This window comes from Buceros rhinoceros, unplaced genomic scaffold (assembly GCF_000710305.1).
Source record: "Buceros rhinoceros silvestris isolate BGI_N320 unplaced genomic scaffold, ASM71030v1 scaffold8079, whole genome shotgun sequence".
NCBI lineage: Eukaryota > Metazoa > Chordata > Aves > Bucerotiformes > Bucerotidae > Buceros > Buceros rhinoceros.
In genome coordinates this window covers 1-13,374 of record NW_010432039.1, presented here as the reverse complement: position 1 = coordinate 13,374, position 13,374 = coordinate 1, and the positions used below count along the sequence as shown (strand labels likewise).

The window sequence follows — 13,374 nt, the reverse complement described above, 5'->3', positions numbered from 1 at the left end:
TTTTTTGTTTTTTTTTTTTTTTTTCTTGAGCATTCTTAGATTAGGTAAACACTGTAAAATCTTCTAGCGATTTAATAAACTGTTTTCCTTATTTACTCAGTGATACACAGGACTCTGAAGCACATCTGGGTTTGCTGTCACTAGCGTACTTTGTTAAAGTCTCATTTATGTATTGTTTTCTGAAATTATGACTGTTCAGTGGCAAGTTAGGAGTTAAGAACTTCAAATTAATTTACAAGCAGGCTATTTAAAATACAAATTTTGAAACTACTGTTTCATAGTTAGCCAATGGTATTTCCTTTCTTCCTCATGCTTAATACCTAATAAATTAAACTGGCCAATACATAAAATATTGTGGCAGTTCTGACTAGTGTATTATATAAAAATTTGCAAGCATATATATGTTTGAGATGTTGCATTTAGAAGTTGTAAGTTTCTCAGTAGGGTTTATGGACAATATTAATTTACTTGATGTATGTCAGTGTGCTTTATAAAATAGGAAAAGACTACAATATGTTGAAATCTCAGTTTTGTACAATACATCATGCTTAGAAACTAGATTTATTTGCAAATGTATTGGTTCAATTAATCTCAAGTAGGAAAAAATCACAATCAAGAAACAGCAATTGCAAAAAAGACACAGTTATGTTATCATCTTGATGATTCTTCCATAATGTATGCTCACACAAGAATGATTTTAGATTTAAATAAGATAACCATAACACACAGTTACCTACAAACTAAATATACATTGTTTTCTTCTGTTGCATCAGTAATATGAACTTCTCTTCAGTATGTATGGTCTTCTAGCTTTATTCACATGTAGCTGCCGTTTCAGAATATAGGGATTTTTTCTTTTCATTATTTCCTTGTCTTGGCTTGAGTTCTCTAGATCAAAAGTATCTTGCTGAAGTAACTGTAGGATGTAAGAAGAGACACAATGTTATCAGCTTTTTGTTGGTAACGGAGATAATAAATTCCGAGAAAGTTTTATAAAACTTTATTTTAACATCTGTCACCAGGAAAAATCTTTACCATAATAGTTCCAGGTTTAAAAAAAGAAAAGCAAGGGAAAAAATCAGCCGAAAACTAAGATCAGGCTTAAGATGAGCTGAAACCTACAGAGGTGGTATTTAAATTTCACTGAAACAAATGAGATAATAGTTTTTGACAAGAGAGAAAAGCTGGTATGTCCTCCTTGGACTAAAACTCAAGTTGACTGAAAACTTCCTGATGATTGTCCCCTCTGTAATCACACATTTAAAGCTAAACACCCTCCTAAAACACCTACTCCTGGCTGGTTTCAGCTTTTGAGTAACATTTTTATATGCAATTTCCTACAGCTAAAAAATCAAAATGTATTAAAAAAAAAAAAAGAAATGAAATAAGGCACAAGAAAGGCAAAGATGTTTCATTCAGTTTTTCTTGGTTTGAGTTTTAATTGGAATTTTTAAAGTGTTTTGTTCAGATTCATTCTGGCTTTATCTGTAAAATTTTATCCATTTTCTTACCACATTCTTCCATGGTCAAGTACAGTCCTGCTATCTGGCTGAAAAGCATTAAAGGCAAAACATTTTTATACTCACTTCAGTATTTTCATAAGCAATCAAACTCTGTTACTCAATTACTTAATAAATGAGTGCTCATCTTAATTCTGTTCAAATGAATGGAAAGACTCTCATGGTTTCAGCAGACTTTGGAGTCAATCCTGGATGAATAAGATCACGAGAACTTCTTTCGTTACATAAACTGTTTATTTCAAGCTTTCTTCAATCCTCCTCCCTCTGGCTTTATCCTTTCTTCTTTTACTATGTCTTATAAACATCTGCACTGCATAAGCATGTTCCTTATAAGCTGAGAAAGGGATTTGATTTTTTTTTTCAATTTCGCATGCAGTACTGTTAGAAGTGATGATTCCAAATCACCACAAGAGGTGATGCAACTGCAAAGTAATGAACTGTGATTAAGTCACGTGGGCTATTGCATATAGTCAGTTCTATGGTAGTTCCTCAAAAAACTGATTCTCAAAGATGTTACAGTCTTCTGTATGGACCATTCCAGCTAATGTGAAGGATTGACAGTAAGCCTGCAAACACAGAGCTCTGACTTAGCAAACAAAAGAGAATCAAGATTCAACCAGATTGTCCATGAACCTGTGATGAAGGCTGAAGAAACTGGGTTTACTGAAAAGTGGGTGGAGACACTGAGATACCTTTTCCACTAAGCAAAGCAGCTTTTAGTGTAATATATAACCATGCAAGTGGATCATGTCCAGTGTGCCTCTGTGCGAACACTGCACTAAGATAAATATCACAAATGGACTATAAATGATCACTGTTTATAGTGAGCTCTATCATATAATCACAACATCCAGTCCAGGGCCCTCTTTAGGTGTGGAGAAGCAAAAAGCAAGACTTCCCTTGCTACTGGTTTCCTAGCAATAATAAAAAGCCTAGAACACCTGATAAAATTACATGTACACACAGGCATATGTCCATGCATCCTGAATCCAGTTTGTCTTAGGGCCTTAAAAAGGTTTTCATAAACTCTGCCTACATTTAGTCATGCCTCAGCAAATCTGCAGAAATATCACATCTGTTAAGCAGGTACTGATTTTCTATTCTGGCATACAGCTCATTTTTCTGTGTTTGTTTGGTTCCTTGAAATGGCTATGGAGAGTGGAGGAAGTATGTAGTTAAGAATAGTTCTCATTTATCCATGGGTTGTTATAAAAAACAGACATTCACCTCATTAGAAACTGTATTCATTCACAACTCTTTCAATAAGAGGCACCTTAGAGGTTTTAGAAAATATAAAAAAGGGAAAGAAAGCTCAGTCAGTGTGACGGGAATCATGTGGATGTGGATTTTAAAACATCACTACAAACAGCCTGGGAGTTTAATAGCAGTTGAAATGTGAATTTGTGACTGTTTTACCTCCCAATGCTGAAAGGCTCTGCTGTGGCAAAGTTTTTCAAGTTGATATACTGTCAGCACTGCTTCCAAGCTGAAGCCATCCAGAGCAGCAGGAAACTGTCTTCCTGAAACAAGATCCTCTTCATCTACCTCTACTGTTTCCCCAACTTGGTTGTTTATGTTGTTGACAAGATTGCAGACATTTAGCAGGGTCATTTTCCAGTAAGGAAGTTTTGCTCTGTTCATCTGAAAATACAAATAGCCACTATTTAACACGTTGCAATGTTTGTTTTCTTTTTTACTAATAACGTGTGACATTCAAACATTTTGGTAGGAAGAAGTTTCTGTATTTGAAGGACTTTTCATCTGCTCAGCTTTTAGACAGTAATTAGAGAGTGGTGAAATTAGGACAGCTCATTTATTAAACACACCAAGTCTGCTTCCCCACAGCTTTAACCCCCAGGTAAAAAACTAAACTGCTACCAAACGAGAATGGTAGCATTTCGTAGTAATTTTGCACAGGTGCAAACAAAAACCAAGATGGAAATTAATATAATATAAATTCACAGGTGTAAATCAAGACAATGATTCAAACCCACTGGATAAATTCCCAGTACTGTAATCCAAGGTGGATGCCTGTGGTTAACTAGACGCTCCTGCACAGTTCACAACACATACCAGGCTTTTCAAAATTCACTGAAAAAAAGGAACAGAGTCCCTGCTTCGGAGAAAGCTGTCTGACGAGCTTGGGTCTGAAGCTATGGAACCTGTAAGCCCCTGAAGTTCAGGAGCCTCGGCAATGCGAATCAAAGGTCTACAGGCTTAGATGAAGATGGAGCAAAGATGAAACAGAATTGTGCAAACAATGTATTTCTGATTTGGTAATTGGACTGAAAAACTTAGACCATAGGTGGTCCATAATGGACCTGTTCAGAGAAGTTACAGAAAGACAGAAATAGAAACATTTCACCATGATTTGTCTCAAATTTTGCTTGCTCCAGTATCTTGCATTATTTAGGAGCCATTTAACTTTTAAAACCTTTTAAAAAATGTTGAGAAAAATAATTTTTACTTTTCTAATTGTACTGCTTTTTCCAAGAGATTGTGGCAGTAGTCTTCTACAGTTTTGATTATCAACAGAAAAAAAGTAATTGAAACACCTAATTCCTACCTCAGTCTTTACTGCTTTCTTGGTTCTCCCACTATTAATTATTTCTTTCAAATTGTATTCTTTTTAGTGGTAAGTATAGAAATTAGTTTCCTTAAATTAGAACTGGTGACATAGCAATCTCTAATCAAAAGCCAAATAGCAAATTCATATTTATTACTGGCAAGGGCTTCCTTGCTGTGCACATTAGGATTACAATTTGCCTGTGAAATACAATGCAGTTGCTTCTTTTCCTGTATGTACAAAGTTAAATATAGGTATTGCATTAGCACAGACATTGCCTTTTACATACTGACAGCATTAATTAAGAGTGTGGATGCAGTGCTTACTTAGCTGAACATTGGGTAATCACATAATCTGTTTTTCCTTGAAAGCACCTTCCTAACGAAGGGGCATTGTACACAACATTGATGCATATGCACCACACTTCACTGTTTCTTGAGGGAAAAGAAAGAAAATGGAGAGGGATAAGGAAGAAACAAGAAAAACTGGCATCACTATTAGCATTAGTTACAAAAAATATCCGTTTTGGCCATAATCATTACTTCTGATATATGTATGTCTTTCAAAATGAGAATAATTTAGCCCTTTAATAAAACCACTGTGTGTTGATTTCTGACAGTGCTTAGGGAAAAAAAAAATAACCCCAGATTATTTTCTTTTGAGGCTAAGAAGAAAACAAATCTCAAATCTTATTCAGAAGCTTGAAATTGATTCTGCATTGTTTACTTTGAGCTCATCTAGGTGCCTTAATTAGTCTGCTGAATTATTTGAAAAGATTTGCAAGGTTCAAAATAAAAATTAACCTCTTTGCAGAATGTCTCATTTATTTAACAAAAGTTAAACTAGCAAAAGGAGCGAGTGTCCACTGCAATTTCAAAATCTTCTTTAGTCTGTTTTAAAATATTTGTGAAATACAAAAATGTGGAGCTTTCCATAACAAATGAGGAAGGTTTGCTAGCGCACTTCTCTCACCTGGGTATATGAAAGAAATGTGAGCTAGCACTACAATAGCTAAATTGCAGTGAGGAATAAAATCGATGGTCAGTGCAATGTGAGCAAGTGAAAGTTCTGAGTTAAAAAAAGGGAAAAAAAATTTTCAGTGGATGGAAACAAAAGAGAAAAGGAAAGGATAGGGAAATTCTTTATGCCTTCATGCATAATTCATAGAATCTTTTTGATCTAAAGTTACTACCTTATGTTAGTCTGATGCATGTCTATGTTTAAAGGAACTTTCCACTTACTTACACAGCAGACTTTGATAGGTGAAAATGGTCTTAACTGCTACTTATGAGGTTAGGGGAAAACATTTTGCAGAGCTGTCTGCAAACATACTCCGTTTGTTAAGGGAGTCTAATTTCTATTAATACCACACATATATCACCACGAAGCATTTTTACTTGGGTATCTGCTTCTGGCTTACAATGCTGCCAGCTCAAAAAAAATGAGACTATTAAAGCATTAAGAACTTCAGTCAGGAATTAAATTTTTTTTTAACTGAACATGGAGCTCTCCAGGTCATGTGCAGTCACTGAACAGAGTGGTCACATTACTTTTCTACTCCACTATTACAGAAATCATTACAATCAGACAGTTTTGTTTTATAGGTTATGGGAAATCCCTGAGATGTTATCCTAAAGAAATATATGAAAACATAGTTTAGGATTACCATCACCCAAATGTTCAGGTACATTTCCAGCATGTGATATACTTTCCGCTCAGGTTTAAGCAATACCATCTACAGTTGCTCAAAACATGTTTTGGGCAACAGCTACACAAGAAACCAAGGAACACATATCTGCCAAGATGGAACAATTTTTTTTAAGATTAACTTGAAAGATATCTGGGAGTGATCTGAAGGAACAAGAGAAACTGAGGTACGAAGCAGAATTTACAAGTCATTAATGCTGAAGTGAATATAATCTATGCATTTTCATTGTTGAACATGCATCTGAAATAAGACTCAGATATATGGTTTCCCACACTTCATATTTCTTGAAAGAGAATTTTAAGTCGTTTAAGAAACTGAAATGAGTTTCAGAATATTTCCTTCTTTGACAACAGGCTTGTCCTACAGAAGATTAAAGAGAATCCCAAGTTATGTCTTCTATGATATCTTTTTCTTTCCATATCTGGTTGAATGGTACCTCTGATAAATTGTTTAAGACACTTCTCAGGTTACAATGCATACCTGCCAAATGCTATCTTTTTTTAATAAAAAGAAAGTTCAGTTCTCTGCTTTTTATATTCTTATATTTAACTAGTGAAAGCAGATGAAAAATAAATTCATAACCAAGTAAAACCCAAGGATCTCTATGATTCCTTTTTGGAACAGTAGTTCAGTTTTGTTCAGAATGTAACCACAGAAATAACAAAAATGCCTTCTCTCTTTAAGCAGATATGGTATTAAGTTTTGTTACAGTGGAAGTTCTTCCACAGTGTATGCTAATGACTGAGTCAGGAAGTCAGTAATCCTAGACAGTTGCAACTTCATTTGCCTCTGATAAGGAGGACAAAATGTCTGGGCACAGGCAGTGAGCAACAGCCATCCTAGAATAGCAGGAAGCTCAGAGGGCCCAAAATGTCAGAAAATTAATGTAAGCAGGGATCCCGAATGTGGAGTATATTCTAGTAAAGACATATAATTCAATAAAACACTTTTTTTTTTTCTTTAACTAACACTGTCTCAATCTTGCTTGAATTCAGGACATTCTTCATGCAAATAATGGTTTCAGGCAAGTATTTAGGAGCTGGGAATAGAACTATGTATTTGATATAGAAGAGAGACAGCAGATAACCATCCACATATCTGTGACACTTGGGGTTGTGCTGTCTTACCAGATCTTCCAAATGGCTCTTCGAATTTTATCTCAGAAAAGACAGATAAACCATTTTTGGGATTTGTTTGATCCCTGTATCTTGAGATGTAAGAACAGGAACGGGTGATAAACTGTACTACATGTTGAAGACAGGTTGTAACAAGCATGGAAACATTTTCAAAAATAGAGAGTGATTCAGCCTACAAATGACTTGAAAGGGCAGTTTGAAAAGGGCCAGTAGACACTGGACAGCAGTCTGTGAAGTCAAAAGCTTGTGGTAACTCTTTCCAAAGCACTGGATAGACTAAAGAATGTTAGAAAAGGTATGCCCTTAAACCTCAGCTGTAGTCTTGATACTATACTTCACAAGTGCCTACTTAGAAAGCTTTTTTTTTTTGCCCAATGCTAGAACCAAAACTGATAATCCACTTTGTTGCATTTTTAGATTTCAGCTTTCATAAACAGGTTCTTTTTTTCTTTTTTCTTTTTTTCTTTTTTTTTTCTCCATCTTAATGCTATTTAAATTGTCTGGATTTCCCTTGCTGCTTATTACCAAGTCAGTGTCAAAGACGGTTAATGCAATTTAACAGTAATTGCGCTCAACTGGAACCACATCGCAGTTATTACACATCATCCTCAGATTTGTCTCTCACGCCAGAACCACACATTTGTTCTAATGAGGGTTAAAAGCTAGCAGAGGACAACAGAAATCAATACAAATATTTAATCGTTTCAGTAATGAATGCAATAGTGGTATGTCTCTTGTAGAAGCATTTATGCACACTTTTTAGTGGGTCCACCATGCCTTACTTTGACATCAAGAGACAATATACACTAAACTAATGAATTTTAGATGGTGATTTAAGGCAGTATAACACAGAATTAAAGCAAGGTCTCCATCATGCATCTACTGCTTCAGGTGTCAACTTCAGGTGTCATTAGACAATATTATGTCATTTGACATAATACTGTTATTTGACAGTATTATGTCAAACATCATTACATTATCAACTGGTGCACTATATTTGCACATTTTTAGTTATCTGAGGTTGTGCTCTGTGTGGAGAGGGAGGAAAAGACGGAAGTGAAAATTAGGCTCACAGTCCCGCTGAATTCAGTAGCAGAAATACCAACTGCTGCAGGGTTTTCTCCCAGGGCACGCTATGATTTGCCACAGAGGAAGAACTATTTTTGTCAGCATCCTACATTTAAATATGTCTCAGGAAAAGAATATCTATTAAATCTTCCTGTACCTTAGAGAAGTAAGTGGAAAAGAGCATTATTTGGCATCTAAGGTGCCAGTAAAAAACATGGGAATGTAAGAACTGCCAGACCAGGTCAAAACAATCTATTTTCTGGCTTCATTTCTATTTCTAGTCTATTCAAACGATCCCATGAAAAAGCTCACATATAAGCGAATACATTGTATGTAAATATTGTAGTCTTCCAAGCAGGTTTTGTCTGTAACCCCCAACTAGTCATTGGTTTATGAAATTCTTTTTTTAGGGGAAATTTTTCATTTTTCATTTCTTATTTTATTTTCCATTGAATTTAAGCACTGCTTGAACTTCATTAGAACAAAGAATTTCAACAGTCAGTCTTAAGCTCACATTTCAGGGTTTGTTCTTTAATACGTTGCTGAAGATCAATTAGAGGTAGATATCTCTTAGATCATTCACGATAAAAAACAGTGTTGAGAAAGTGTTAGTCTATCAGCCTGTTCAATAAATCTGTGCAACACTTGCTGATTCACCTTGTCAGTTTGAGACTGGTACTAAATTTTTGTCTATTTGTATAAAATAACATATATATCACTCACAGTCTGGCAACTTGTCAAGGAAATGTTGTTTATCAGATTAATATTTTCACAGTCATGTCCCCATGTTATAGAGCTAACACTACATTAAATTACTAACCAAAATCAGGATATGTATTAACAGTTTTTGCTTTACAACTGTCTTAATTTTATATGCATATAGGTATAGTTCTGCATAAATACAGCACTTACAGATTTGACTCAAGGTTAATTAGCTTTCATCAGGCATAATCCTATTCGAAACACACTTCCTTACATAAATTTACATCTCTGCACATAACACAGTTTTGACAGTTTAATGGAAGTACTAGTGTTGTGAGTGAGGAGCACTTTTAGTGTGTCACATCACCACCTTTAAATTTCCTTTGAACAGGAGAAAATCTTGCAACAAATTAATGTCTAGCACTGAACTTTTTGGTCCTACTATAGGTTATTATTTTGTGCAAAGATTTCTGGGTTTGTAATGAGAATTCATTTGCTCCCTACCCGTCAGCTAAAAGAGAGAAAAAGAATTACCTTTGATGTGTACATATTGGTCAATAAATCTGCTTCTAATGCTTTCATTTCCTCTTCTGAATCTGGAAATAAACAGAAACATATGTTTATTATTTCATCATAAATCATGAACATTTCAATGTAGCATTCAAAATTTAGATATATGAATGAATTTTGAAAAACAAAGAAACAAAACCCAAATAAACAAACATCTTAGATAAAAACACAGCAAAGTGATCTACAGCGACTGTAGGGAGTCTTCTGGTAACAGCAATGTTATGTTACAATGGGCATTCACTACCTTTTTTAAACACTATCAAGTTTATTGAAGTGAATGGAATGATACCTTAATCTCAGTTCCCTGGTAGACAGGCCCAGTAATTTGCAGCTTTTTCAATAAACAAATCTGCTGCAGTATTCTTCATTCAAAATCAGTATGATTTTCAATAATCACTATCTGTCAGCTCTATTTACTCTGGCAGAGGATTTTGGATATTTATTTTCAAAGAATATTTATTTAAGTAGCAGCTAAGTATTTAGGGGAAAGGTATTTATGACTACTTGACAAGATTTAGTCTTGATTATTCTTGGTTTAAGAATATTTTTACTGATATGAAGGAATTGAGATGACCAGCTTGCCCAATTTGTGATATATATGACAATGCATATATCAAAAGAAATTATTTTGACTGTAAGTCTTATTTGTTTACTAACTTAATTGACCTTTGATAGCTCAGCAAACTTGTAAGACCTGAGATTTGGTGAATAGGGTAAAAATTGCCACAAAAAGAGAAAACAGCCACAAACTTTTCTGCTTTATGCTGTGCAGAATCACAAGGAAAATCTGTGGTGCCTTGAAAATTTAGCAGCAATCACAGCTCAGATATGAGATATGCTCGGAAATCTGTTAAGCTTTCAGACGAAACAGAGTTCCACATGGCTTTTAGCTTTCCTGGAATACCAGCAGTCCAAAGCCAAACAATACACTTACTTATATTTAAAACCAAACTAAAGCAAAATCTATTCCATATTCATATAATTTATGTTTCACTTTCACTAAAATGACCAATGCTGTTTGCATGTAACACCTTATCACAGAATCTGTGGATAGATTCTGCCTATTTCTTCATTTTAGAGATCATTACCATGTTGTGCCACTACCTTTCACAAAATGTGAGACTTTAAGGGACCTTTTATACAAATATGTGCTCATCTGTCATAGATTTCTGCTGGCACAGGAATCCAACCATTATAATGCTCTTAAAAGTCAATCATATTCAATCTTAATAACAAGATCTCACCACCACCACCACCATTGTGTTCCTTCTTGGAGAATTCTTCCAAAGTATCAGTGGTGTTCACCTTCTTCTAATTCCAAGCCTGATTTATTTCTAATTACAAATTTTGTAATGGTTTGTATATAATTTCCTTCTCTATAAATGATACCTCTCTATTTGTAACATTTACCCAACTCATGCATTTTTGGAGAGCAATCACAGCCCTTCCCAGCTTAGATTTTTTATGGCATGCTTACACAGTGGTTAGCAAAGAAATGCTAGATCACAGTGCTTTTTATTGGACATAAACCATTACCCTAGAAATCCCATAAATTTCTCTGAAAGGCTCTGCCCAGAGCTATTAGACTCTCATCGGTTCTCCTGTCTTGTAACAGCCTTGTGTTTCCCAGTTCATCAAAGCGGCCCTCTGCTGTGCTTCGTGGGATCTCAAGACAGCACAGCTTAGCACAGTTTGGATGAGAAGCCTCAGTACTTATCTACCTTATTGCCACAGGACACAACTCTCTTACACTTTTTTTTTGTTTGTTTGCCTTTCATAGCTGAAAAACTTTAGTATCTCATAAGAAAAAAAGAGGTCAGATAATATGACCAAGTCTTTTATCTTCTTAGACATTTGTGCTTCTGTTAAAAGGAGCTTTTAATAGGAACCTATATTATCTCCTAACTTGCATATTGCACTGTTGCACTGCTTCTCATTTTTATTTCTCTTGTCATCAAAACCTCCTATGTGTTATGCCGATCTTCCTCTATAGTGATGCTCCTGTTCACTTCTGCATTACCAGCACAGTACATTCGTTCATTCTTACTTCTTGCATTGAAGTTGTTATTGAAAATAATAAATAAGACTGTTAGTACATTAATATTACAGCAAATCACTAGCAACTAATATCCAACCTAATGCCTTTTAGCCCTCCCAGCACTACTGGTTATCAGTGTTACCTAATCTCTTAACCATTTTACCATTAGCCAAAGTGCTGCTGGCTTCACAGGATCACCTCAGCTGAATTTCTACTAATGACAGCAGCAGCTTCTGTGAATGGGTAGGCAGCACACATGTGACAGCATCATGATTTGTGGTGTCCTGGGTCATACCAGCTGAAGACAATGAAAGCACTTGTGTCTGGTTAGCACCTGTTTTTCATACTTTACAGAGGATGGAAGATCGTTTCCATGCCATTGATATTGAAAGAGGAAGAAGATAGGTAGGTATATAGCAACAATTTAATTGAAAAAGGAAGTCTGGAGGACATTATTTAGGAGGCTGGTCAAGATTCCTCGAATGAAGAATAAAGCAAGTCTGGGAGGAGGAAAAGGGAGCAAATCCAGGTAATTCAGGAGTGAAAGAGACACATGAGGAACACAGGCATAAAAAGAGCAGACTGTCAGTGAGCAATGTATAAAAAGTCTGATTACATATTATTGTTCAAATCAGAGGGAAGTTCACACAGCTTGATGTCCTCTTGATGTCTTCTCATTGACAAGAAATATATAGCTTCTATGAGTATATTCACATTCCACAGGAATAGTTATATTCTACAGGTATACACTTTCCCCTGAGGATGAACATTTTCAAAAGAATATTAAAATGCATGATTATTTTCTCTATGATGTAGCTGTCCATGTTAGTTAAAAAATGATTGGCTCCTCCACACAAGCTTCTCCATGGTATTTCTCATTTAAATATTATTTCAAATTTTCAAGTAAATAAACCATCATGTCAGTTACACATACTGTTTTGTTTCTGGGGTTTTTTTAAATGAGTCTATTTTAATATCCACTGAATTTTTTTATTTTAGTGGGCTTTCATTCAGGCTCTACAAACAGTTGAATTTGAAACTGCCTCACTGAAAATACTAGTCAATATTTGTTTAAAAAGCTTCAAATGTATAAGGAGAAAATAATAAATATTAAGCCTTGTCACTAAAATCCCAGTTCTTTGTAATACACAGAATGATTGTGATAAAATGCAGGTATTACATGTGTTACATTTTTCTTCTGCAGGAGAATACAAATTGGAAACTTCTATCTAAAATGAAAAATAGGAATTCTAAGTTCTCCTGAATGTTGAAGCCAAAAGATGAAGCTACTTGAACATCTAGTCTTTAAATTTTGTGGTGTTAAAGATTATAGTAATTTGCAAGTTAGTTAAGATTGGATTTTGAAGCCTGTTCTGCTTCATGTTTCTGTATGTACACCTGTTTAATCTCCACTACACCTAGTTTTCATCATAAACTTAGGACATAAATGACACACACTTAGATATTCCATTTTCCAAAGGAGCAGGCAATGCCTTTTAATATTTGGTTCTTTCCTTTTTTTTTTTTCCCCCAGATTTCGAAAGCAATTGTTCTTGGAGTAGAAATGCATTTACATCAACCCTCCTACTGAGTAATCTGTATCTGATTCAGCATTTTTGTCATAATTTCAGAGCAGTTGCCAGCAATTTTTTCCCAGAATACTAAAATTGTATTTCTGTCACTAAGAAGTGATTGAAGTGCATATATGCTCATGTCGATTTGGATTACCACAGCTATTCATATGAGTTGCAGAAATTACAGTTTCTGTGAAAGTTTGGGAATAGATGGCATTCAATAAATCACAAATAAGGAAGCATAATCAAGCAGATGGTCTACTCTGACTTAGCGACTAGCCTACACTAACTGACATGGTATGGATGCTGTGAGAAGGAATGATTTGTGTGAAGGCAGAAAGTTATGGGAGCGATACAAAAAATTATGCTGGCCAGAGCCCGTTATCCCGGCCAGCTCCTTGGCGCCTATTGGGTATAGCCGCGGCAGCCCGAAGCGACTTCTCCTCCCTTTAGTTCCCTCTCAATGCTCCGGGAGCAGCTCGCTGCCTACCG

At 35.3% G+C, this 13,374-nt stretch overlaps 1 protein-coding gene across 1 annotated transcript; it reads right to left on the bottom strand.

Moving 5' to 3' along the window:
* Positions 1-542: 542 nt before the first annotated feature.
* Positions 543-9,293, bottom strand: NTS (neurotensin). The gene is made up of 3 exons (XM_010143624.1): positions 9,235-9,293; positions 2,937-3,161; positions 543-916 (listed from the first exon to the last, which is right to left on the bottom strand). Exons 1-3 carry the CDS (start codon positions 9,280-9,282, stop codon positions 770-772), a joined length of 420 nt encoding a protein of 139 aa, XP_010141926.1. The 5' UTR covers positions 9,283-9,293; the 3' UTR covers positions 543-769.
* Between the last annotated feature and the right edge of the window lie 4,081 nt (positions 9,294-13,374).